Below are 27,732 nucleotides of genomic sequence, written 5' to 3' on the forward strand. Positions count from 1 at the left end.
TAATAGAATAAAACCAGACAAATTCAAATGAAGGTAGTTGGGGGGGGGTGTATACTACAGGTTTGAGACGGGCATTTCTCTAGGGTGGAGTTGGTTGGCATGACGCCTGGGGCACCGAGGAGTGTGGGGAGGGGGAGGCCACGTAAGTACCAGACTGCATCCCTTTAGTAAAGTTTTCACATTGTGCACTTTGCAACTTGTGCTGTATTATCAGCAGACACCGTACCTATTTGGCAAAGAAAACATTCATCAAGCAATTCTTAAAAAAATTGAAACTGAGGGACCGAAACAGAGAGAGACGCTGTACAGAGAAGCTCCTTATGAAGTTTGATACTTACTGGAATTGACTTATTATGAGGTATGTGAGTAATGGGTAGGGAACACCAAAAGAACTTCAATGTTGATTGATGGTGCCACCCCCCCTCCCCCCACCACCACTCCTTTACGAAGGTCTGAAGACTATTCAAGACTCTTAAGTGCCCAATTAACATGATTACATAACACTTCATTAAGACTATAGGAATACTGTACTGCCAAGCGTTGATCAACATTTACGGGGTGATAAAATGATACATTATACACACAATTATAATCCAATCACATGTCACTCACTGAGACATGTCAGCGGCCAGGGACATCGTGTAAACAACCAGGAGAAAACCAAGTCATGATTGTTTTTCGAGTGACTAAATCACCATTTGTAGTCCACTATAAGCTTAATGAAAGTGTTAGGTCATGAATATTTCCTTTTGATTGTTCTGTGTGAAATAACTCTGCGACCGTCAGACAGGGCCGGGTGGTTCTGTTCTTCAGTCTGTGGTCGTTTAAAGGCAGACGGACAGAACACTTGTACAGGGTTCTGTCAAAGACAAGAGGTTCTGGTGACTGATCATCCCACAAAAGACATTTACAACAATTTAAACACCACGTTTAAAAAAAGATCATCCAATAAAATATTTCTGTGACCATCAGTGCTTCTCTCACGTTTCATATACAACATTAGAATATATAAATGTAAAATGAGTTTAAAAAAAAATATGAAAAAAAATGAAAAATGAGTGCAATGACAACCAGATGCCTTTGCCCCCATTTCTTTTTTCTCCCAAAGATAAAATGTCTGTGACAGTAGAGGTGGTGGGACCGGGCTCAGAACCAGGGCTCAGAACCAGGGCTCAGGCCTGTCTCACTGTGACCCTCCACTGTTCCTCTGTCAGTTTGAGTTGAGCTGGGCAGAGTTCTCTCTGGCCTTCTCTCTCCCCTCTGCAGTTCTCCGTCCTTCTCTCTCCCCTCTGCAGTTCCCTGTCTTTCTCTCTCCCCTCTGCAGTTCCCTGTCCTTCTCTCTCTCCTCTGCAGTTCTCCGTCCTTCTCTCTCTCCTCTGCAGTTCCCTGTCCTTCTCTCTCTCTCCTCTGCAGTTCCCTGTCCTTCTCTCTCTCTCCTCTGCAGTTCTCCGTCCTTCTCTCTCTCCTCTGCAGTTCCCTGTCCTTCTCTCTCTCTCCTCTGCAGTTCTCCGTCCTTCTCTCTCTCCTCTGCAGTTCCCTGTCCTTCTCTCTATCCTCTGCAGTTCTCCGTCCTTCTCTCTCTCCTCTGCAGTTCTCCGTCCTTCTCTCTCTCCTCTGCAGTTCCCTGTCCTTCTCTCTCTCTCCTCTGCAGTTCCCTGTCCTTCTCTCTCTCCTCTGCAGTTCCCTGTCCTTCTCTCTCTCCTCTGCAGTTCCCTGTCCTTCTCTCTCTCCTCTGCAGTTCCCTGTCCTTCTCTCTCTCCTCTGCAGTTCCCTGTCCTTCTCTCTCTCCTCTGCAGTTCCCTGTCCTTCTCTCTCTCCTCTGCAGTTCCCTGTCCTTCTCTCTCTCCTCTGCAGTTCCCTGTCCTTCTCTCTCTCTCTCTCCTCTGCAGTTCCCTGTCCTTCTCTCTCTCCTCTGCAGACCCATAAAGTGGTGCAGATGAAAGCGGTAGTGGTTGCTGATGGAACACGTACGAACGACACAGAAAAACGAAACAAAAAACATAACATTCAAAAAAAGAACAAAAAAAAGAAAGGCTTGTTTTATTGGCAGCGGTCCTTCTCAGCTTCCAGCCCAGCAGGTTCCAGTAAAGGCGAGAGTCTGAGCTCTGAGAGTTTGAGCTCTGAGAGTCTGAGCTCTGAGAGTCTGATCTCTGAGAGTCTGATCTCTGAGAGTCTGATGCCGTTAACTGCAAAGGGTTCTTACTCTGTATCCAGTGGGCCTAGAGCCCCAAACCTCCCTCCCTCCCTCCCATCTATCCATTTAATCTCAGAACAGTGGCCAATATCTGTTCTCACTTCCTCTTCTCTCTCTCTCTCTCTCTCTTGCCAGAGTTTCTCTCTCTCTCCGCCTTTCCCTCCACGCTTAGCTGGGGCCGCTGAGGCCTGGGTTAGATGAACTTGAAGCACTTGGTCTTGTCGTGAGGCAGCCGGGTCTTGAAGAGCACCGAGTCCACGCGGAACTGAGTGTAGAGCAGGGGCATGTAGCCGTACACCTTCACGAAGAAGTTGATGCACTTGTGGCGCTCGTGGAAGTGGGAGTCGTCGTGCGACAGCGCCTGGGGACAGCCTGGGCAGCGGAACGTCCAACGAGACGTCACCTGAGACGGAGAGACAGAGTCAGAATCAGAATTGCTTTTATTACATCAATGTACGGGTACAAGGAGTAGAACTATTGGGTACAGGTTCAATTAGGCATTGGCCTTGCAGGAGAAATACAAAATCTAAATCAATAATAGAATAAGCAAGATATAAACAACAATCAATAATAGAATAAGCAGGATATAGACAACAATCAACAATAGCTGTACCGTATTTTCCGCACTATAAGGCGCACTTAAAAGCCTTTAATTTTCAAAAAAACCGACAGTGCACCTTATAATCCGGAGCGCCTTATATATGGATCAATTGGTTAATTGGTTGATCCATACTGGTTGTACACGGCGCTCAAGGCGCTCTGTCAAAATGCTTTCAACTTGAAGTTTTAAAGTACCCACTCGATATAATAAACAACAGTTTAACAATCACTAAACACTTATAATTTGTGTATTGGATTCATTATTCTCGTTTGCCGGAGGCTACCGGTAAGGGAGGGTTGACTTGTAAACATACTTTCGTTTTAGCTCGTGTTCAAAAGCAAGAACTGTGTGTTCATCTAGTTATGTGTAGTTATGTGTTTTTAGCATGTCGATGTTCTCCCAGCATGTTGTCATGTTATTAAAATACAGTTGAGACCTTCGTAGCGATGTGTTTTGTTAGCAGCGTTCGTAGCTGTGGCTGCGTTCAGAGTCACTTTTCTCCCATTCAGTGTTTGAGGTGAACCAACATTCAAATACGCCTGTCGTGTTCAATCTGTCTCTGATTTGAATGTATGACACATCATTTGAAAGCTTACAATCTGTAGTTTAAGCATGTGTAAAAACTGAAAAATTACGTTGCACATTTCACCAGGAGCTGTCACATATTGGTTGTTGGTTATAATTGTATAGCCTATTGGTTGTTTTCTGGTGTTGTTTTCTTGTTTTGCTCTGTTTGTAGTCTACTTGATGTATTTTTATCAGCTGTTGAATCACCACAGAGGTTAATCCACTAATAGAGATAATACCAGATTGAAAATGCTTGTAGCTAACTACTCTATATCTCGTGGTCGCAGCTATTGCGAATTGCTATTCACGAGAGTCAGCTGTGAATCACCGCAGGTCCTTGACGCTTGTTGCAAAAATGGATGACGAACGGCTGATACTTGAGGTGGAAAAATATATATTTTTGACGGTGGAGCAGGTAGAACATTGACGGTGACAACGCTCAGGTGGAGCATGGACAACGGGAAGTTGACACAACACCGATGGAGAGGTGACGCAACGCAGTAGGTGGAGCTTGGGCGTAACGCAACCCCAGTCAAACGTTTGACTGCAGTATCTTCTATTCTATGCGCCTTATAATCCGGTGCGCCCTGTATATGAAAACAGTTCTAAAATAGGCCATTCATTGAAGGTGCGCCTTATAATCCGGTGCGCCTTATAGTGCGGAAAATACGGTATATACAATCAGAGCGTCAATAATAGAATAAATGATAGCAGCAGATTGCGAATCAGCATATCAACATTCTTAGTGTAAACAACATTACGGAAAGTTCAGATTCAAGTATCAGGTTGTGCAAAAATGCTGTGCAGGTTACAGTGCGATGTGACACACAGTGTGCAATATGGTGCAAAAGTGGAGTAGTCTAGAGTTCAGGTAGGTAGTGACCAAGTAGTCATGATGTATAGAGAGAGTGTGTGTGTGTGTGTGTGTGTGTGTGTGTGTGTGTGTTCATGTGTGATTTATTTAATGACATTCAAAGACCATTCTAATGTTTTTTTGCCGATTCCACGCACGTAGCACAGCAGCCTGGTATTACCGAGGCACACAAGGCATGAAATACGATTTACTAATCATCTATTACTAGGGTCGACTCTCGCACAAAATTGAGGAACTCACACACTAAGGAGCTCAGATTCTTAAACATTACGTACATTACTGCATTATTCACACAGCTTCTACCAGGGGAATTGCTGTCAAGTAACACACTCCATCAAAGCCCTCCTTAATTCCCATATGAAACACCTCTGAATATTCAAACCCCGGTAAATCAAAGAGACTAACAAACTGAGAGCAGCACGTGCGACGCGCGTCCTTACAACAACAACAACTTCCCCCTGCTTGGTAGAATTAGTCAGCCGGCTGTAAATATGCAGAGTAGTAATAAATGTCTCGGAATCATATAAACATCCAGGAGAAACACATAAGACAGGGGCACCGATCCAATCTGCTGTTTTGATTTCAACTGGATATTGGACCTGTCATGTTGAGTAATGGCAAGACTAAGTGAGCGAAAAAATATAAATGCACATTGCACAACACAAGCCCTGAGGGGGAAATGAAACCTAGAGGCTATTGTTGCTGTTGAACAGATCACACTTGCTCTCTCTCTCCCACAATACAACACACACTGACCTTGATAGGGGGTTTGCGCGTGATGTGAGACACCAGGAAGTTCATGGCGATGTCCTCACAGTTGATGTACTCGTCCACCATGTCCCTGATGGCCTGGGGCATCACGTAGGAGTACAGGTAGGCATAGTACTGCAGGGGGACAGAGGGGACAGGGCTAGAGTACAGATAGGCATAGTACTGCAGGGGGACAGAGGGGACAGGGCTAGAGTACAGATAGGCATAGTACTGCAGGGGGACAGAGGGGACAGGGCTAGAGTACAGATAGGCATAGTACTGCAGGGGGACAGAGGGGACAGGGCTAGAGTACAGGTAGGCACCTCTAACAGTCATTAGAGGAGAGGGGTGGAGGGGGGGGCTGACCTTGTGGAAGAAGGCGGCGCCCGTCAGCACCATGGAGAGCTCGCAGGAGTAGTTGGAGTTGTACAGCCAGGACTGGTGGTTCACGTCCCAGGCGTGGAACCTGCCGGGGAACCCCACGATGCGATCCCTGGCCTCCCGCCACACCCTGGGACACACAGCAGAGAGGGAGAGGGTTACCTTACCACAGCCTGACACACAGCAACCTGAGAGAGATAAGACGGCTACCACAATATGACACACAGACACAACTCTCAGACACAGAGAGAGAGAGAGAGAGAGAGAGAGAGAGAGAGAGAGAGAGAGAGAGAGAGAGAGAGAGAGAGAGCAAATGATGGAGAGCGCTAAAGATGAGCAGTGGAGAGAAGACTTACAATATGTAACAAAATATATCTTAACCAAAGTGATGTGGCTGCTACTGCTGAGGAGAACTTTATGTCTACAGTTTGTCCGTTTACTGCAGCAACAATTCTTTTTTTTCTCTCTCTCTTTCTCCCCCCCTCTCTCTCCCTCCCTCCCTCTGTCCCCCCCTCCCAACCTCTGATGGGGTGTCCACACAAGCACCCCCGCAGAGAGGCGAGGGGGAGAAACTTTCTGCTGGGTGAAGTCTCTCTCAGCAGTTCTAGATTTATCTGATGAGATGTCGTTTAAAAATTCCTAATTCCTAACAGTGTGGACACAGGAAAAACACTTAAGTAAACTCAAGTCCTAGTCAAGAACGAACACATAAAACACACTGACGCTACGGGCATTCTCAGTGGAAATAATCCTCCTCTAAGAATGGGAGACATTCCAGGATAATTCTGTAGGAGTTCAAGATAATTCATGACAAATGACCGTGTTCATACACCGCAGCACGCTGCACGCTGCCTGCCTGGACCTGCTGAAACAGTGGCCGACCTTCCACAACCAGAGTGGGATAAAGTAAACAAAACACACAAGCTAGCACCTGGACATGGAGTTGTTTTAAATGTGGTTTCTGCTGTTCAAAGGTGCGGTGTGTATGGAAAGAGGAATCAAAACCCTGGGTGTCGACGTGGTGCACTTCTTCTTTTATACTCACTATTACTGTGTGTTTCACAATACGCCTGTGATGTTATATATTGTGATTACATACTGTGATATTATACATTGTGATTATATACTGTGATATTATACATTGTGATTATATACCGTATTTTCCGCACTATAAGGCGCACTTAAAAGTCAAAAAAAAAAAAAAAACGACAGTGCGCCTTATAATCCGGTGCGCCTTATATATGGATCAAAATGTAAAAATTACATGACCAATATTTTTTTTTTAATAATAATAAAATGTTTCAGTACGACTGGTAAACTACAAAGCCGCACCGCTTGCAGCATTACGGTAATCAGTAAACGACGGCCGCCATCTTGGAATCTCCGCGAATGCTATGCTATTGTTATGCTATCATGTGCTCTGAATGGATGCCGTACTCACCCAACTGTTCAATTCGGACACTGAAGAAGAATAATTCAAGGGATTCGTGGACGAGGAATGAACTGAAAAAGTGAGCTTTACGTGTTATACATAACTGAACAATGTTGAGTTATGCACTAACGTTTGATTTAGTGGTATCAGACTGTTTCTTTTACTACGTGTTTACTGAAATAAAGTTTGAATGTTTGACTGAATTGAATTAATGAACATCTCATCCCTCTGTCTCCATGTCATTGTAGAACACCCATGCCTTTGGAATGTGAAGCTTGAGGTCTACAAAGACAAAGAAAAGTTCCCCTCCACATTCCCTCTCTGTATATATCTATTGGAATAAGACCGAGTATAATATTGACTGGATGTATCAGTAGTGATATTGGCCTGTAAGACGAACATTCAGTAGCGTCCTTACCTTCTTTATGTATAACCGTTATTATAGATGAGTTCCAAGTAGTTGCCCAATTTCCCGTTTGTAATACAAACTTATATGCTTGTAAAAGTAGTGGTATCAATTGTTTTTGAAAAGTTTTATAAAATTCATTAGTATATCCATCATCACCTGGTGTTTTCCCCATTTTAAGATTATTTATTTGATGTTGTATTTCATTTACTGTGATGTCCTTAATGAGCTGTTAATTTTTTGATCTTGTTACTTGCTTTAAGTTTAACTTATGTAAGAAATCTTTCATTAGTCCCAGGTCAATGTTTCCTGTGTTTTTATAAAGGTTCTCATAATATTTTACGAATTCTTCAGCTATTTTATCCTTTTCCGTTATTGTTCCAGAGCCTTCTACAGTCTTCATTTTCGAGATGTGTGCTTGAGGTCTACAAAGACAAAGAAACGTTCCCCTCCACGTTTGGGAGAAGAGTGAACTTGTTATATTGTTTGGGAGATATTGCTAATATTGTTAATATGTTATTGTTAATATTGTTAATATGCACATTAACGTTTGAACAACGTTTGAACGTTGAACAACGTTTAAGAACGCTTAATAAAGTTTGACTTTATTTGACTGTTGTGTTGACATTCCCTTTAGCACAGCTCCATCTAGTGGATGCATAACGCAACCCCAGTCAAAAAAAAAAACCCGACAGTGCGCCTTATAATCCGGTGCGCCTTATAGTGCGGAAAATACGGTACTGTGATATTATACATTGGAAACATTTCGAATTAGGACTTATGCAAAGTTTGTCGTTATCTGTAGCCTACAACTGTCTGCTATGTAAGGGAAATGGGATTCAAAGTTTGTCATTGCACAACAAAATGCATTTATGCTCTAGAGGGGGCATCTAGGCACGGGGTCACAGCCCTCCATCCGAAATTGAATACAAGTTAAACAAAAAAATCCCTGTGAAAGACCTCTATGGAAAGCGACAACCTAAGGTGCTATCTGACATGTCCACTGGGTCACTGACCTGAACCCGAACATGATCTCATCGTGGCGGAGGTGGGCATCGTCATCGATGGACAGGATGGCCTCCGTTTCCACGGCGTCCCAGGGCAGGAAGCGGTTATTGAGACTGTTCTTCTCTGTGTGCACCACCTGCAGGGTCAGGAGGAGCATTAGTGTGGAACTTTCCCTTTAATGAAAGGGTATCACCGCTGTATTCTAACATGTTGTGAACATCGCTGTACACTAAGCGAGCCAGCCATCTCATCATACACAACACTAACAGCATTCTGAAAGAAGGTTATTTCAAGAGGGATGAATACATTTTTCTCCCAACTGTGGTGTCTACTGTACTTGACGATTCTGTTTCAGTTCTCATATGCAGCAAAAAATAAACTTTCTTTCGTATTTCATTTTATATCAGTTGCAGCAATTTGCCTCGCTGCCCTGCAGAGTTGGAAGGGAAGCTTCAAAGAGAAGAGAGAGAAGAGAGAGAGAGAAGAGTGAGAGAGAGTAATCTGCTGCGGGAGGCAATGTACTGTACTCCAACAGCCTCTCAACAGCCTGGAAGACTGCAGAACATAACAAGTTATACGATTTGCATTTTAGTGGGGTAGGTGAGTCAGGCTTTGCAGATATCCTTCCTCTGCATTCAATCATTTTCTATTTCGTCAGTCTAAACAGCAGGTTCATTGGTATTCAGGAGACTCACCACGATGGGCAGGCCGATGTCTGGCCACAGCAGGTCGTCTGAAGGAGGTTTGGGAGAGTTCCACACCACCACCACCTTGTTGAGATAGGGAAGCCCGTTCAGCCTCTCCAGAGAGTTCATCAGCACCTCCTCCCTCTCGTACGTCAGCATGACCACCGTGAATTGCTCCCGGGGGACGTTGCCCCCCAGCGCGGCCTGGAACTCCTTCCCAGACCCTCCGGTGCCCCCGCCGATGGGCCGGAAGCCCGTGCCCGAGCCCAGGAACTTGGCCTCGGAGGGCAGCAGGGGGTCCAGGGGGGTGTGGGGGAACAGGTGGAAGGGGCCCGGGGCCCGGTTCCAGGCACGGTAGACGTCCGCGACCGTGTAGGTGAAGTTGCGGAGGAAGCGCGGCGAGGCGTAGGGCGGCTCCGTCTCCACGGGGCCCAGGTCCAGGTCCCCGTTGTCCGCCAGGTTGGCGTCCGTGCCCGCCATCTTCCCGGCCTTGTGGGGGATCTCCTGGGCCGGCTCCTCCCTGATGGGGGCGGCCGGCACCTGGATGCTGGTCCTCACGCTGGCCAGCACCGTGCTCAGGACGCTCTCGGACGTGGAGAAGTACGTCTCCCACAGGAAGCGGCCCTGCCGCCGCATGGTCAGCAGGTCGTTGTCTGACAGGCTGCGCAGCAGGAAGTGCAGCTCCGTGATGCGTGCCTTGGGCACCAGGACGGCCGCCTCGCTCCAGCGGATCAGCTGGTGGTAGGGCAGCCGGGCGTGGTCCCCCAGCACCACGGGGATGGCGCCCACCTCCAGGGCCTCGAACAGCCGCATGCCGCAGCCCGCCGAGGCCACCAGGCGTCCGTCCCCGGGGGCGATGACCAGGGTGAAGGTGGAGGCCTTGAGGACCTCCAGACGGTCCTCCCGCTCCCCGCACAGGGCCCACCCCGTGGGCAGGCTGGGCCGGGGGCTCTTGCAGGTGAACTCGACCAGTACCTGGTCCAGGTGGCTGTCCTGCACGGCCTTCAGCGTGCCGATGATGCGGTCGTCGTAGTCGGCGGGCGAGTCTCCCTCCATCTCCTCCTCGAAGGTCTGCGCCGGGCCCTCCTGCCCCAGGCTACTCCTCAGGGACTCCACCCTCTCCCCCTGGAAGGTGAACAGGTACTTCCTCTTCACGGGCACCTGGGGGGGCACCTCCAGGAAGTTGGGCTCCGAGAGGGCGTGGACCAGCGGGGAGACGACCAGGTCGAAACCCTCGCGGTACTGCTGCTCCAGGAAGGTGGACTGGGCCACCGCCGCCCTGCCCGTGCTCACGTTGTACAGGAAGTTCTGCGTCATGGACTTCCTGGAAAGGTGGAGCAGCAGGTGGTTGTGTCCGTCGGAGCGCCAGTAAGGAAGCGCCTTCAGCTGCTTCTCCAGCTCCGAGGGAGAGGGCAAGGGGGTGGAGGGGGACTCCTGCACCTCCCCCACCAACACCACGTATAGACAGGCCACGCTGGGGTTGTCGGTCACGTATATACTGCTCTTCACCGAGGCCGCGAAGGCCTGTTTGACCAGCGGGTCCAGATACTCCCCCCAGGGGTAGGAGCCTGTGTCGTAGACATACACGGGGAAGCCCGAGGTCAGGGGGCAGCGGGCGTAGTCGAAACAGGAGTGGAGGCGGCACGAGCGGACAGACTTGGGCGGCGGGAGGCCCGGGTCGTTCTTGTCAGGGAGCAGCCTCACGGGGAGCGACAGCTTGGGCTGGTTCTGAGCCATCAGCTCCTTGTAGGAGTGCTCCGTCTGGCTGATGACGTTCTTCAGCTGCAGCAGGTCCTGCTTGGCGCTGTCGATGCTGCGCTTGCAGGCCTCGATGCGCAGGTTGAGCCGTGCGATCTCGCCGTTCAGCTCCTGCCGCTTGGCCTCCAGCTGCAGGAGCTCCTCGCTGACGGACTCGCGGATGCGGCAGAGGTCCTGCACGTGCTTGGCCTCACACAGCTCCCCGCCGGGCCGCGGGCCGAAGATGCGCTTGTCGGGGCCACCGGCCTCGTCGATGGTGGTGAGGTAGTAGTGGGCGATGAGGGGGAAGAAGACCAGGATGAAGAAGAGCATGAAGCTGAGCCAGGTGAGGCGCACGCGCCGCAGAACCCACGGCTGACCCCCCCCACCGGCCCCCACGCCCCCGCCGTTACGCTGCATCATAAAGACACCACGCTTTCACTCCGCTGGTCCACCGCACCGCGCCGGGAGAGAAGCTCCTCTACGGGGACGACTGGCGGCCATGACGCGACCTCGTCGTCAGCATGGTGAAGGAGTTAGAAAATGTCATCCGTGGTGTGTCGGTGTTCTTCTTGCTCTTACGGGTATCCTTTGGGTATCAAAGAGAGAGGGGACCTCACCATTGTCCTGCCAGCGTGACATCGTTCAGATATGTCCATGTCATGTTCCCTACTGAGTGGTAGAACTGTACTCCTGACCTGGGGAAGATGCGGTGCAGTGTGGGGGGGTGGGGAGGCCCTGGTGGAGGGGGGTGCAGGGAGGGCATGGCTGGTCACAGTCCTGGGTCACGTGGCCCTGCCCTAGGGGTGCCCATGGCTGTGGGAGCAGGTGGAGACCATCAGGGACTGGGGAGGGGCCTTCAGATTATCCTCCAACACAGAATGTCAAACCTGGAACAGAGACAGAGACAGAGTCAGTCAAAACAAGTCATTTTGGTCATATTGAGATAGAACATTCCTGATAGAGATGCATCGGTTGATCGACCAGCAATCGCTATTGGCTGATATTGGTACAAAATTGGTGATCGACCGATTGCTTTAAAATGTTCAATTATTCTGATTATTGATTCTAAACTTAACTAAACTAGGCATTTAGCAGACACCATGATTTGATTATTCTTTTTTATAAATAATAAAAGTTGGTCTATAAGCCTATGATTGAATTTGTGTTCATTGAAAAGCATCATCAAAAGCAGGGTACAAACAGGTCAATAAATACGGTAACTAATAATGGGTATTGGCTGATTGTGTTATGTATACATTGGTATCGGCTCGGAATGTTCATATCTCAAGTTGAACTTCAAAATGAGGCAAACAATGTAAACTGCCATCATACCAAAATACACTTACTAATGATATTACTAGCAAAACATTCTTCACAATTGGAGCAGTGTCAAAGCAAATGTGAAAGCTTACAACAACATGTCCTCCGAAAATGCTTATTTTCCTAAATGAAAAAGTTATTCAAATATAGTGTGGTTTTGCTTTTCAGTTTCTCACCCTACATCATAAAGTGATCAGAGGACAGAGTGAACCGTATCCAATCCGCTGACACCAGGAACAGTCTCTTGGCTACTCCATCTCCTGCCTCCGGCCTAAATCCTCATTAAGAACAACAGCTCTCTCCTCCTCACCCCGGCTGTCAGGCTACATCACTTTACAAGACAAGCCTGCAGAGGAGATGGTCCAATTACAGCACCCACTAGGGCTGTGCTTTAGGAAAACGGCAACAAAAGTGTTTGTTAGGGTCGTAATCTGCAGACAATTAGCATCGTAGGGCTGATCTGAGAGTCTGTCTAAGGCACCCAAGACAGAGTCAGACACAGAGACAAATCAAAAGAACACGGCGAGGAGAAACCAAATCAAACAAGAAGGGAATAGCCTCAGACAGAGAGAAAGTGAACAAACCCAGTGAAAGATGAAAACTAGGTTGGAGCGGAAAAAAAGAAAGAAAATAAAAAAGTCAGAGTCTATTACCTTTCTAAAGGACAATCATAACTACAGCACGTGCCCTAAGGACAACAGAGATAAGCCTTCACCCAAACAAGCCTTATCAAACACACACTTAACCGCAACTCTGTGTACCTTTTGATAGAACCGCGCTATAGTTTAATTGACACAAGCAGACAAAAAGCTGCACCAAAAAGACAGACTTTGTGTTTACCTTGGCAACAGACAAGGTTTCTTGATGAGCCAGAAATTCCTTGTCCTGACAACCACAGCATTCGTTTGGCTACCGGTGAAACACCCCTCTGCACCACTGCCACTTTCCCTGGCGCTTGATCATAACATGTCCTAGCAGGACACTCGCAACAGATCCCAGACTCCCCCCCCCCCCCCCCCCCAAAAAAAGAAGCAATCTTTCCCTCGGCCTATGCCAGGAAAAACAGGAATTCCCCCTGCTGACTCCCATCTAACTGGGCTTCCTACCGACACACAGATATACTAAAAGCCTTTCGGCGATTTTGAGATTTAGCATAGAAAAGGATGAGTGGGCATATGCATTTTGATCCCCTAATGGGGACATCTTGCAATATGGCCCATGCACCTGCCGGGTGGTCTGGGAAAGACAGGCTGAGCTCCTTGCGTAAGCTGTCCATTATGCACGCATCAGCACACACACATCAGCACACACGCAACAGCACACACGCATCAGCACACACGCATCAACACACACACACACACACACACACACATCAGCACACACGCATCAACACACACATGCATCAGCACACACCCCTGACCCCTGCATCCAGACCACAGGCCTGACAGACCCCTGCATCCCTGCATCCAGACCACAGGTCTGACAGACCCTTGCATAATATAGGCTATGCCATTTAGCTGACGCTTTTATCCAAAGCGACTTACATTGCAGTGAGTGCATACATTTTTCAGTATATGGTCCCAGCGGGAATCGAACCCACAACCTAAGCGTTGTCAGCGCCATGCTCTACCAACTGAGCCACAGAGGACCAGAGGATGCATCCCTGCATCCAGGCCACAAGGCTGACAGACCCCTGCATCCAGACCACAAGGCTGACAGACCCCTGCATCCAGACCACAAGGTTGACAGACCCCTGCATCCAGACCACAAGGTTGACAGACCCCTGCATCCAGACCACAAGGTTGACAGACCCCTGCATCCCTGCATCCAGACCACAAGGCTGACAGACCCCTGCATCCCTGCATCCAGACCACAAGGTTGACAGACCCCTGCATCCCTGCATCCAGACCACAAGGTTGACAGACCCCTGCATCCAGACCACAAGGCTGACAGACCCCTGCATCCAGACCTCCAAGGCCTAGCTCTCCTAGCCGCTGCCACTAGTACCGTATTAAACAGGAGCGTGAGGCGTGACACACTCCTGAAAGCCCTCTTCTCACATCTCATGATGACCCTTGACCCCCATCGCTGCCTGAGCTGCTGCCAGGCAGAGGGCTGTTAGGACACATCAGATTAATTACTGCAGGGATGCAGAGAGGTCTCCTGGGTAATGCAGGGAGGCAGAGGTCTCCTGGGTAATGCAGGGAGGCAGAGGTCTCCTCCTGGGTAATGCAGGGAGGCAGAGATCCCCTGGGTAATGCAGGGAGGCAGAGGTCCCCTGGGTAATGGGAGACAGATGCTGCGTCTCAGGGGAAACTCAACCTCTAATCCGGGGCCGTGAACACAGATGTAGAGGCTGGCTCACGTCCGCCTGAGAGAACAGCACCAGCACTCTGGACCTACAGGACCTCTCTATACACACACACACACACCACTCTGGACCTCCACAGACCTCTCTAATCTGAGTGAACAGCACTCTGACCTCCAAGGACCCCTCTAATCTGAAGAGTGCTGTTCTTTACTAAACTCAATTTAATCTCTATGCGTGGAGACGAGACAACACACACACACACACACGCACACGCACACTTTATGAAAATCAATAAAGATCCCATCATCGGCTAAGACAGTGTTGCGAGGCAGTGTGATGATGTTATGGTCCTAACAGGCTTCTGTGGCGTCCATTTGTACAAACACTCAGAGCACAAGACAAGAATAAGAACAACACAGGCTGCAGACACACTAGGGCAGCGTTGCATTAGGGCAGTGTTGCATTAGGGCAGTGTTGCATTAGAGCAGCGGTGCATTAGAGCAGCATTAAGATACTTGTCCTTGCTTTCACCTTAAGTCGGCTACATCAACACTAACATCTAAAGCTGCTGGGCGCTAACGTGAGTGCTTGAGCTAGCTCTGTTTCCGGGGCCAAAATTCTGAAACATTATCGAATCAGGAGAACAAGGCTCTTCTCCAGGGAGGAGAAAAGCAGCAGTCTGTTTGATGACCCAGATAAAAGGATATTTTCACCTAATGCTGAGCAGGCGACAGGTTCGTCAGTGGTCAGAAGAACAGAACAAAGCAGCCTTTTCACAATACTGATTTGGTAGTTAATTTCATTTCGTGCCATTAAAGAGACTACCGAACAACCCATGAGAGATTCATGTGAACCTGTTTACAAGTAGAATGTAATGTCAGATGACAGTGGTGGATCAACAGAGACATCAGCCAAATGTGTTCAGAGAGAGCCAAGCTTCAAAACGCTGGGTGAAGACCAGGCAGGTCGTTAATCACACATGCTCTTGTTTCAGTGGTCATCTGATATCACATCACACTCAAAGTTCCCAGACTCTTTCCAACAAAACACGCCAGGCGAGCAACAAGTGCCTCTTCTAAATGTTTGAACAGTCTCTCTCTGCACAGTCTGTCTGTCTGGGGAAGTGAGTCTTTTAGGAAGACACGTCTAGGGAAGAGAAGCCTGAGACAGAATTAGCACATCCGGAGAGCAATTAGATCTGAGAGGACTCAGAAAAGCTCTGCGTGGCATTGTAGGCAACAAGGCTAAACGTGGGGCCAAACAGAAAGAGATGGTTCTAGGAATTTGATTTGAGAGCGAGACAGACAGAGATTTGGTGGTGGTGTGGGAAGGGGGGGGGGCTGAGGGACATAACACAGCTTGTATTTTTAATAAGGCCCAGTGTACTGTGAATTCCTCCAGACACTGGGGCATTCGCTATGAAATATTCAGAGGGTGGCGGCTTTGTCTGTGTTTGTCTTCTAGTCAAATAAAAATGTTGACACCACACAACAAACTTGGCATACAATATAAACTCGTAACAAGCCAACTTCAGCGAGGCTACGACTGCTGACCATCGGGACGGGCTGCTCCGGTATATACCCAGAGGGCTAATTGAACACATATACAGGCACCATAAACAGTGAAGGACACATGAGGGAGCTGGAAATCCAAATGCAGAGAAGTTTGTGAGTTGGCTGCTTGCTGAGGCAGCAACTGGCACAGGCCTCCAGAGGTGCTGCTGTTGCACAGATGATCCCAGCAGATGAGACTCCACATAGATGTCTGACTGCGATTCTGTGTGTTTGATATCCAATTAGAGCCCCTGTGTTTGTGTGGAAAAGACACCTCTTCTTCAGATGGATTCTGTTCTGTATCTCTCTGGGGTTGTTTTTACTTTTAAATTACTCTCTAGTTGTCTGATCTCTTGTTTCATCTATGGATTCAACACTCCATCTTTCTATTGATAAATCTAATAATTATTAGGCTATTTTTTCAATTGGTCGATTAATCTAACAACTAATTTAACAATATTTTTTTTGTTTTTGTTACTCGATTATATGACAATTAATTTACCCAAAATAAATGACTCATTAATATTTCAATATTTTATTTTATTTTAAATCATCTTCTCTTAAAAACAAATGTACCAAGAAACAAAGTATGCACTGCAGGGCATTATTCCGCGACAGAAAATAGCCCAGCTCAGTCTTAACTGGTAATCTCCATTTTACAGAGTCCAACATAAAATCTCTCCAAAATAAGATTAAAGCAAATTGAAGTAAAAGCCAGGGGTGTGTAGGGACACTGGTCTGCCTCATCCTGAAAAAGAGTCACATAAAGGACATCAGAATAATGATAATAGTGGCATATTTTAAAATGTGTCTAATGTCCATGTCACTGCTGTGGTGATATTATTATTAATAATAATAATAATAATAATAATAATAATAATAATAATAATAATAATAGAGCTTTTTGTCAGATGCCTGATCACAAAAATACTGGACCTCAAATTCAAACAGTAAACAGGACTTACTGTGCAGACTGAGACAAAGCGCTCCGGGATGCTTTCGCTCCATGTGTTCGTGCGTAGCAGTTGTACTGCTGTGATGATGAGCCACTTCCAATTTGCACAGCTTAAGTAAGTAAGTAGCCTTGAGAACCGATGGTTCTCGAGCCTAATGGCCCATAGGAGGAAGGAGCCTATCTCCTGTTTCCGTAGCGTGAGGCGGCTTGATGTACAAGTGCACCCCCTGGACATGACACTGGTATGTCGCAGTCTTACCCCCAATCCAACCATTAGTGCCAAGCAGGGAGGCATCGGGTACCATCTTTATAATCTTTGGTACGACTCGGCTGGTAGCAGGCAGAGTTTACAGAGCACCTTATTGTGAGTCTCTGTCTAAAATTTAGATGAGTAGTTTAGGATAGTTTAGGTGAGTAATTTAGATAGTTTAGATGAGTAGTTTAGATCAGTAGTTTAGATAGTTTAGGTGAGTAGTTTAGATAAGTAGTTTAGATAGGTTAGATCAGTAGTTTAGATAGTTTAGGTGAGTAGTTTAGATAGTTTAGGTGAGTAGTTTAGATAGTTTAGATGAGTAGTTTAGATAGTTTAGATGAGTAGTTTAGATAGTTTAGGTGAGTAGTTTAGATAGTTTAGGTGAGTCCGTGCTTTGACTGGGGTGCAGACGTCTTACTTCATTGCGAAGCGCCGAGGCACGTTATGCAAATCGATGTGTTTCCTTTCCGTAATCGATGACGTCATAGACGAAACACCCCCCCAGCCCTACAACTCTCTACACCTGAACAAGAGAATTCCCCAAACCGTTACCAACATGATGTGACGGTTCTCTGTCTCTGAGGAGAGAAGGGAAACGGAGGAGGAATGCGCGGCAGGCAGCTGTGGAGCGGTGCACAGGGCCGTGGGAGGGGGGGGGCAGCTGTAGAGCAGTGCACACTGGGCCGTGGGAGGGGAGCAGCTGTTTGGGCTATGGCTCACGCAGCCTCATCTGCAGCCAGCTGACTGCGCTGCCCTCAGGGCTCTTCGCTGAGTTTACAGTGGAGAGAGGGAAGAGAAAGACACACAGACATCCTCCTCCTCCTTCTCGCGCTCCTCATTAATACTAAATCACTCCTCCTCGTGGAATAACAAAGAGGAGGTTTGTGATCAGGAGTTAGAGCCCCGCATAGCAGCAATTAGAGTGCTCTCTCTCCGCGAGGGCCACCTCCCACTCGGAGGTGTGTGTGTGTGTGTGTGGGTGTGTGTGTGTGAGTGTGTGTGCGTGCGTGTGTGTGTACAGTACACACACTGACAGATGGGCTTGGGTGCCTTCCAGCCTCCACAGCTCTCTAAATATGACTGAGCTATTGTACGGGAGAACAGTAAAGTCATTGGGACTTGTAGAGGAGAGAGCATGAAGCACCAGTTAGCCTGTCAAGAAGGACACAAACCTCCACATCAGAAGATGATGATCCACTCTGCAGAGATTTATCATTGCTTAATTAACTTGCTTAATTCCATGGTGATTGGAGTGGTTGTGAAACACGCCAACACTCCACTTACGCAGATCCACAGAGACAGAATGATCCATGACAGAGTCCTTGAGAGAATGGTAAACACAATCAAATAAACACGTTGGGGAAGAATGCTAAATAAAAAATCTGTCTAGTGTGATATTTTAGTGACACTAAAAGCTAGTGTGATATGTCGGATATTTAAGAGATGACAACATTTCTGTCTCGAGAGTGAGATGTTGAACAGACACGATTCATGTTTTCAAGACAGTGAGAGCCAATTACGGGCGATGGGGTGGGGGAGACAGACAGGATTCACCCATTTTTCAGAACAGAACAGTTCTCTCACAGTCGCCTAACAAGCTTTGTATTGACAAGTGAGGCTACAGAACTCCAGGCAGCGTTCTGGTGTGTTTACGCCATGTAACTGTCTGACGCATCGTCAGGCTGAATTGCTTTCACAAGCGATTCACATACTTGGCCCAGAAGAGATTGGCATTTGACCCTTTCATTACCACAATCAAATTACAAACTGCCTTATGGCACTCATCAAATCATCTACGTAATTAGGACTGTGTGCATGACTGTATCCAAAGAAATGGTTTCTACACTGATTGGAGCAGCTAAAAACTAATGCGGTGTTATGAAATACAGCTTAAAATGTACACAAGCTGAGAGACTGCCACTGTACACTGAGGGAGTCTTAAAACGAGGGCTGTGTTCAACCAGGGGTGAGACCACAGCAGATGCGCTAGGCCTACAAAAAAAGAGAGAGAATATTTCCAGTCCATTTCCCTAAAATATTTATGACATTGAGAAACTGCAAACACCTCACTTTTAAAATATCTTACTTTATGTCCTGTAGGCCAATATGGGGCTGTGTTAAAATCATTCTGAATGATCTGGAACATCTGTTACAGGGTGTGTGGGACTGCTGCAGATAACAGCCATAAATCCACTAGGAGGTTCAAGGAGTTGGGAGACGTCCATGGGCTCCATGCTAATGCTCCCCTCCCCTCCAATCCAATCACAGGTCTCTCTGACTTCCTCATTCCTTTAACAGGATAACTTGACATACATTAATTGGCTTTAGGATCAACAACAGCATCCCTTTACTTCAGGCTAGTAGTCTCCTGTCATTGAGTGCCCCTTGGAATGGACGTTTTGCTATTTTACACACAGATCAAATAACAAGCCTGTGGACTGTGAAGCTAAATGAGAAATGCCTTCCAAGTCGTTAATCACGAGCTGACGACGTCGTATCGCGAGCCGACAAAAGGTTCACGAGCGCTCACTTTGCAATTTGAAGGGCAGGGCAACCTTAATTAGTCCACTGGGCTGTAATCAAGCATTATCTACAGCAAGGCAGATCCAGCTATTACACCGACCCGCAAGCTCGTCAACAGCTTAGCAGCAGAGTTCATTCAGAGGGAGAAGAAATAGAAGAGGCTTGTTTGTATCCCAGAGTTGAAGCTTCACAGTGGCTGAATCCAGTAAAAAATTCAACTGCAGTTCATGTTCGCTTGGAGGAGCGGAGCGCACAGACTAGAGCACCCCGTCTCTCGACAAAACGAAGACGAAGCGCAATTTCGATCTCTGGCCACACAAGCGTTTTCTCATTGGCGCGCAAAATAATCTCTGGCCACATGGAACCGTGTATTCAGGTACACTGGTACTGGTAGACCCAGAAAATTATTAAAATATAATTGAGACAGTACCGTAAAATATAATTAATTTTCATTCATTCTGTAGTATTGTCAACTACCGATCAATCTTCTCTCCACTTACATTACGTCTGCATCCAAGATATGGCATGTATACGTTATTCATCTGTGTACATTTAGGTTGTATAAAAAGAGCTGATGCATAATAAACTTTATGATAATTGTTATAAGTGCCGCTTGCTAAGATGTTTCTAAGACGATAAATAATATCACAGCACTGGTTCATCAAGTGTAGGCTATTTATAGCACAAGACTTGCGCTGAATGCTTGGGTCGCACGCAATGCCCGCATACATCAATCAATCACACATATATTTATACAGCGGATGTTACGTGCCTAATGCCTAGACCTTTGATGCACACACTTGTTACTTGCCGCTTTCAGAATTTTATTTAGCCTGTATAGCACAAGTCATGCATTGAATATAACCAAGTGCTGAACAGTAGTAAACCACAATACATTTGACCACATCGTTATCGAAAAACGAAATGAAAACACCCTCCCAGCGTTATCGTCTCAGCTCACGAGGCCAAGGGAGGCCAGCTATGGACGCCAGCTATGGAGGCCAGACCAAGCCAGCTGTGTCCGTCTGCATCACAATGTCAACCTAATGACTTCCCAGCCTCATCAACCCCACTGTGTACCATCAACAACCCCTACTCAGCTACATCCAAGCTTAAGGCCCAATCCCGATTCCCTTTTCTACCCCTAGGGCTCATTTTCGAGTGCCACTCGCTTTGGAGCCAAGGCATTCGAACAGAGCCACAAGCCGTAGTGGTTGAAACCTTCCCCAATGAAATGGGACAACCGATACGTCATCAGCAGTCGTTTTTTAGACGCGGTGCGGAAGACAAGTGAATATGTTGCCGGCGATTTCACACATCTCACAATGTCTTCTTCAGCTGTGTTTAATTCTGTTGCGTGTGCTATAAGCATCTTTTTTCGTTTTTTATCAACACACTTGAGAAATCATGGACGAGCAAAACAACTTGTAGCTGAACTGTGGTTAAATTTCGGGTGTCTTACATGGAAATATGTCAATATGAGCGACTGTCATGCACAAATCAGCCTGTAACGTTATATAGCATAATAGCTCTTTTTTTGTTATGCTTGTTATAAAGAAAAGGTCTATAATGCATTGAAATGACATTAAATGATATAACCCATCAATAATATTTAGTGATGCTCCGATCTGATCGGCGCCGATCAGTATCGGCCGATATGGCCTTGATCGGTTTTGATCGGAGTTCTCAAAACGGCCGATCAAACATGACCGATCAGTTTACAAAATGGCGTCGCCAGTCTGGAAATATTACACAGTGTCGGAAAGAGACAACAAATATGCCGTTTGTAATGTCTGCTCAAAAGAAATACCTTGCGGAGGAACGCACGCAAGGTCTTTCAATACCACGAATATCATACGGCATTTGCTGCGTTCGTCGATTCGCTCAGAGAGCGCTGAAGCGCACACTGGGCTCGACGTCATAAAGGGACCGAGTGCTTTGATTGGACGAGAGGCGTTCCACGAGTGCTGGTCAGAGTTCCAGCGCGACTTCACGAGCGTAGTGTAGGTAGTGTTCACCGACGTCATGTGACCCCGCGAGCAGGAAGTCACTTGGCCCATAGCCAACAACTACTATAACAACAACTATTAGCGCGTGAGTTTTAGGTCTTCCTCTGTACACCTTGCACAAGTGTAGATAGCGAGCGACTTTTCAGCAGCAGGACATATTTTAGATGATAAGAGGAACAGGCTGAGTGCCAAAAACGCTGAGATGCTTGTATTTCTCAAGGCTAATCTGCCAGTGATGCTGCTTAATCAGAAGTAAGGTTTGAGTCTGAAATCTCCTTAGGTGCAATGTTTTGTTTTTTTGTTTTATTGATTATTGCTGACTTGCTGTCTTATCTCCTCCTAAATATGACTTGAAACTGACTGACTTGAAACAGTATTTTATATTTGGCTATAGCCTGTTTATGTTGCAGTTTAGTTTGGGTATGTTTATTGTTCCTCAGGAAAGCTACAGTTACAGTATAAGCTCCAAGTTCTCTAAGATCCCCTAGTTCCTCTCATTCGAGTGGAATGTTGCACATTTGATGTGACAGTGTACATTTTATTTATTATGATTTTTATTTTCACATTTTATTTGTTTTTCCTGAAGTAAGCTACAGGTGGTTGTGAATTCAATAAAACAGATGGTCGTCAATTCATGATACTTTCTCATCTCCTAATTTCATTTAAATACTTAATATACAATGTCAATGGTGTTAAGAGTAATTTAAAACATAAATAATGCTACACAATAAATAGAATGCTTCAATTGCCATTTTCGACGCTGTGATCGGTGATCGGTGATATCGGATCGGCAGATCACTGATTCCAGTGATCGGTGATCGGCACCAAAAACCCTGATCGGAGCATCTCTAATAATATTACATAATAACAACTGCTCAGATTAGATTGCGGATTGTTCACAGCTAGAGCATGTATGCGACATGGAAGTAGGTTAAAATGCGCGCCTATCATGCAGAAATCTGCCTAACGTTAGATGGATAACTTTACTTATGTCTACCATCATTAGCTGTCAAACGGCACAGGTTAATAATTTATTTCTAAATAAACAGGATTGTACAACTCAGACGCTTCCATTGGACAGGAACGCTGGGCGCTCATTTGATGCAAAGGAACAGGGTGACTGTCACCCTGTGACAAACAAGCAGAAATGAGTGCTCCGGTGTCTTGCTTTGGTAGTCTAATGGAAGTGCAGGTACCAGTCCTCTACACACGATCGCGCTGGACCGTGGAACGGTCTATGTTAAGCATAGGCACAGCACCTCGGCATAATTAGGGATGCTCCGATTTATCGGCCACCGATTTAAATCGGCCGATTTCACTCCAAATGACTCGATCGGTGATCGGCAAAAATGGCCGATCGCAAAAACCGTTTTTTTTTTTTTTTTTTTTCCTGTGGAAACCAGATAACTGAACAGAAAACATAGGAGGACGTAACAGCATGTAAACCATGAAGGCCACGTTTATGATGTCTTTTATAATCAAAACTTTTGTCTAAAAAGCTAAAAATATGTAGGCTATCCAGTCAGTAGGCCTACAGTTATGTATTTTTAAAAAAATCGGTATCGGTATCGGTTGATCTTGAGGAAAAAAATCGGTGATCGGTATCGGCCCCAAAAATCCAGATCGGAGCATCCCTAGGCATAATAGTGATTTTGTAATGCTTGTTGTAAAGAAAAGGCCTATAATGCATTGAGATGACATTAGTAGGTCATGTGCCATCATCAGATATGTAAATATGTCAATATGCGCGACTGTCATGCACAAACCAGCCTGTAACATTAGACACAGCACGTCGGCATAATAGCATTTTTTTTGTTATGCTTGTTATAAATAAAAGGTCTATAATCATTGAAATTACATTAAACTAAGATAATAAGATGGTTATCATAATTTTTCTAATCTTTATTAATAAGTAATTACAGAAAAAGTAAATGACATTTGTGTCTGTCTTCCGCATTGCAAAGAGCGAAATCAGATTTCTGTAGATGATTCGCAATGCATGCTGGGAGCGAGGGGTATGGCTCCGAACGTAGTCTGGTCGTGAAAAATCTCCAAATGAAGCCGTGGATAGGCCTCCCCCTCCCCCTCGATGAAATATGAATTGGGACACCACTACCCTAAACGTGAACGTGCAGAACGAAGCTGCAGGGGTGAAAACGAAGCTGTAGGGGTGAATTGGGATTGGCCCTAACTCAAACTGCCCTCTGCCCTCTCCTCTGTCCACACCTGGGCTGAATACATCCCAGTAGAGCCGTGGGGTATAGCAGCAGAATTAACACTCCGGACAATGCACACAGACACACAGCCAATCCTTCTAACTAAATAAATCCTCTTGTTATCTCGCAACAGCAGAGGCGGCAGCCCCCTGTTTCCACGGCCCCTCTTGAGAGTGCTTCTCTCTCTCCCCCTAGCCTGGCTAGCTAGTCCGTCACAGATTGAGTCAGGCCTTGCCAACAGCTGCCAGCCCCAGCCCACCGCGCCCACCCCCCACCAGACACTGATGGATTGTGGGAGAGGAGCCAGGGTGATTAGCCCCTACCAAGGGGGAATTACTGCAGTATACCACCCCAATAGAAATGGCACCCCTCCTAACAACAGAAGCAATCACACGCATAAAAAAGATTCACGTTGTACTTAGTATGCATTTTAGAATACGGGTGTTTACGATCTCAATCATGGTGCAACAAAAACACTGAACACTAGGCCACATGTCAATAGGAGGAGGAATAGAGCTGTCTGGCGTTGGGAGACATCGATTCATTCCAAACACCTGCAGGAGCCAAAGATAAAGAGAGAGAGAGAGAGAGAGAGAGAGAGAGAGAGAGAGAGAGAGAGAGAGAGAGAGAGAGAGAGAGAGAGAGAGAAGAGAGTAGACAACAGTGATTGGTTGTGAAAGGGCAGACCGTGTCCTGTTCATTGACTGCCTTCACACGGGACATTATGTTCTGCTAGTCGATCCCTGTGTAACACAACAGAGCTGGGCCGCCGTTCAAATATTTCCCCTTTGGCCCGTATGAAAACGTGTTGCACTTATTTGTAACCGCTTTCATCTTATCAGCACATATGTTGACATTGTGTTTGAGACTGACGTCGGGTCGCTGTGGGAAAGGGCAAACGGAGAGATGGGTAATAAGTAATCGCCGATGGTGAAGCTAGCCAGGCGTTCACATGCGCGTCTCTCTGCCTTCTCTGCCAAGACGACCATGAATACGACTAGGTAACACCCTCTCCCTCACACCCTCTCTTACCCTCTCCCTCACACAACATTGTGTCACATACACTGTGAAAATCCTCACTAATAATGGATTGGTTCATGTTTTTTCCGAAATGTCATTTGTGTGCTAGCCCTAGCCTACACAGAGACAACCATTGTAGCAGCTCTGTGCAGTGAAACGCAGCGGTACTTGGTTATCCTGTCCTGTGTTGTATCTTTCATTCACTTGACTGGGAGAAAATAAAACAGATGTTGATGAACATTTCAGCCCACCCCTCTTAAGAGGAACCATACCGAACACAGCCACACTGCTCTTTCTCTGTGCTCATGAGATCATGGTTGGCTGCAACAAGCAACCTTTATAGGAGCCAGTAGAACACATGATGTACATTTAAAAAATTGATTCATTTATAATAACGCAGCATAAGGAAAGTGTCATGCTTAATGATGCTGGTGCATTTACATGACCCTGTGTCACACAGTGGAATGCTGATGGTGTTTATATCACCGCTCGCAGCTGTTTGATTACTTGGTGACCACAAGAAAAAAAAATCATTAGGGAGAAACAAGCAATCAAGCTATTATATGAGGGCGATCAATATCCTCGTCCCTGGTTAAAGGCCTGCATATTAATGACTACCGGGGACTGACCTGACCATAAGAAACAACTACATCACTGAAACTGTCACGGCAAACTTCCAAGGTTGATTGCTGCTGCTGACCAGGTGGAAACGTGCTTAGCCGTTCTGCTTAGGACCGTCAACGACCATTCTCCTGGCGGACAACCTTTAGTTTCACACAGCTTAATATGTAATAATGAATGTATTACTGCAATATGGATGATGAAATGCGTTATAATGACTGACTATGTGTGTTATACACATACATCACCACACTGTTCCTCTCTGGAAGAGCTGTACAACACACGCTGCCTCAGGAAGGCCTCCAAGATCTCCAGAGACCCATCCCACCCTGGGAACGAACACTTTGTTCGGCTGCCCTCAGGCAGGCGGTTCAGGACCATGTTCGCAAGGACAAATAGACTGAAGCTCAGCTTCTACCCCAGGGCCATTCAGGCCCTGAACACAGCAAAGACCTAGGTTCTAGGCCCTGGACAATCTAGACAATTTGATGGCAGCTACTAGATTGTAATCAAGTGCAATACTGAAACACAACTGTGAACATTTCAAACCTGCAAACTGCGACACTTTAAATGAATGTGCAATAACACTATGTGCAATATGACAACCCTCGGGTACATAAGGTTCAGAGATAGGAAATGTTAGAATAGGTATAGCATAGCATAGAGTACAGCACAGTGTTTTATTTGTATAGTATAGTATAGTGGATAGTGTACATAGCCTTTATTTATGTAAACCAGCTCTTTTCCCTTCTTCTTTTTTTTTTTTTTTTTTCCTAGCACCAGGGGAGCCCCCCCTCCCAAATGTCGTTGTATGGTACCTGTACTATATCAATGACAATAAAGACCATTCATTCATTCATTCATTCATTAAAGGAAGACACTGTTCCTTTCATCAAGCAACACAAATGTCAAATATGACTGGACACTACAGTTCCATCCATCTCCATTAGTCTAGTCTACATTCCTGCAACATACAAACGAATCTAGACAGTAGTTAGTGAGCATGAGATCTGCCCCTGATGTACATGAGCAATGGGACTTCTCTGGGTCACTACTGATGATAACACAGCTGCTGTGAGGTATACTACACTGTACACCTGTCTAAGGACAGCGACCCCAATACTGCCAGCAGAGAGACTCCTGCAAATATGGAAAATGCTTTAGAGTTCAGCTCGTTACTCATCGGTCTGAATCCACTGTGGTTAAGCATCTGAGGGGCTATATGCAATAGAAGACACCATGTCACCTGTGCGTGTCAGGTATGAAGCACATTAACCGTGGCGTTTTCCGTGTTAAGCTTTGACGTAGATTTCCAACTACATTGTGCATCGCCCGGGTTAGGGTTATAGTGATGACAGGGCACACTGCCAGACCCTGGGTGGGAGAAGACATGTGCGTACCACGTCAAAACGCGTGTGGTGTCCGCACCAACAACAACCTCGATCAATGCAAAGTCCCTCTCTGAAGTCACGTGATGAACATCCCTCCACCACGGTCTATCAATTATGTTGACAAACTCCATTTGAACGGGACGGTTAAAGAAGGCCAATGAATGTACCTCAGAGACCCCCACAGTTAGTAGTAGTGGTGGTGTGACTTGGTCGAGAGCCTTCACATGGGATCCCTCCATTGAAAAAAGCCCCTGAGTTCACCCCCTTATCCCCCCCCCCCCAGCCTCTCTGCCCCCCGTGTGAAGCACAGAGCCCCCAGGTAGACGTGTGTGTGTCGGCGGTGAGATCAAAGCCAACACGCTGGCAGCTAGCTGGCTAGGCTGGTTAGGCGCTAATCTGTCACAAGAAAACAAACACTTCTCCAAACAAACAGTTACTTGTAAGCTGTAGTGGGAAAACACATATGCGTATAAAACCAGAAGGCAGTGTGTGCGTGTGCGTGTGTGTGGGGTCAGGGTAGTCAGCCACAACAGGGCTTTTCGTGCTAGTAGACTGATGCTATCTGGTTAGCTGGTTAGCTGCTACTCACCCGGTATGAAGCTCCGAAATATCTCCCAAATGAAACCCCTCAGTCGACCAGGGTTAGGGGTGGGCGGAGGTGGCGTCTGCGAGAGGCTGTCAAGGATACTCGTCGCTGTGGTTTATTCGCACGTTCATAGGACTCCGTGTCCGTGCCAAGCGCGTTATTACGACGCGTATTAGGTCCTCAGGTCCACGGCTGTTGTTGGATGGAGAGACGGCGAACACACACAGAAGCATTCTGGGAGTATGTGTTCACGATTGATCTGTTTGACAAGTGCGACACCTGTTGGCCACCAAGGGAACTGTCCGGTGCGACACCAGCTGGCCATCCAGGGAACT

The 27,732-nt window shown here is 46.7% G+C and overlaps 1 protein-coding gene across 1 annotated transcript; it reads right to left on the reverse strand.

Annotated features, from left to right (window-relative positions):
* Positions 1-2,282: 2,282 nt before the first annotated feature.
* extl3 (exostosin-like glycosyltransferase 3) lies at positions 2,283-27,506 on the reverse strand. Its single transcript, XM_080531048.1, has 6 exons — positions 27,401-27,506; positions 8,909-11,526; positions 8,222-8,349; positions 5,353-5,497; positions 4,993-5,121; positions 2,283-2,597 (listed from the first exon to the last, which is right to left on the reverse strand). The coding sequence occupies exons 2-6, from the start codon at positions 11,057-11,059 to the stop codon at positions 2,388-2,390; spliced, it is 2,763 nt and encodes a 920-aa protein (XP_080387174.1). The 5' UTR covers positions 11,060-11,526; positions 27,401-27,506; the 3' UTR covers positions 2,283-2,387.
* Positions 27,507-27,732: the final 226 nt, after the last annotated feature.

The sequence above is a fragment of the Nansenia antarctica genome (assembly GCF_963989245.1).
Source record: "Nansenia antarctica genome assembly, chromosome: 1".
Taxonomy (NCBI): Eukaryota; Metazoa; Chordata; class Actinopteri; order Argentiniformes; family Microstomatidae; genus Nansenia; species Nansenia antarctica.

Coding starts and splice junctions, on each gene's coding strand:
- extl3 (XM_080531048.1), bottom strand. CDS start 11,059: ATGATGCAGCGTAACGGCGGGGGCGTGGGGGCCGGTGGGGGGGGTCAG. Junction 5,122..5,352: donor GCGCCGCCTTCTTCCACAAG/GTCAGCCCCCCC, acceptor GTCCCCCTGCAG/TACTATGCCTACCTGTACTC. Junction 2,598..4,992: donor CGCGCAAACCCCCTATCAAG/GTCAGTGTGTGT, acceptor TCTCCGTCTCAG/GTGACGTCTCGTTGGACGTT.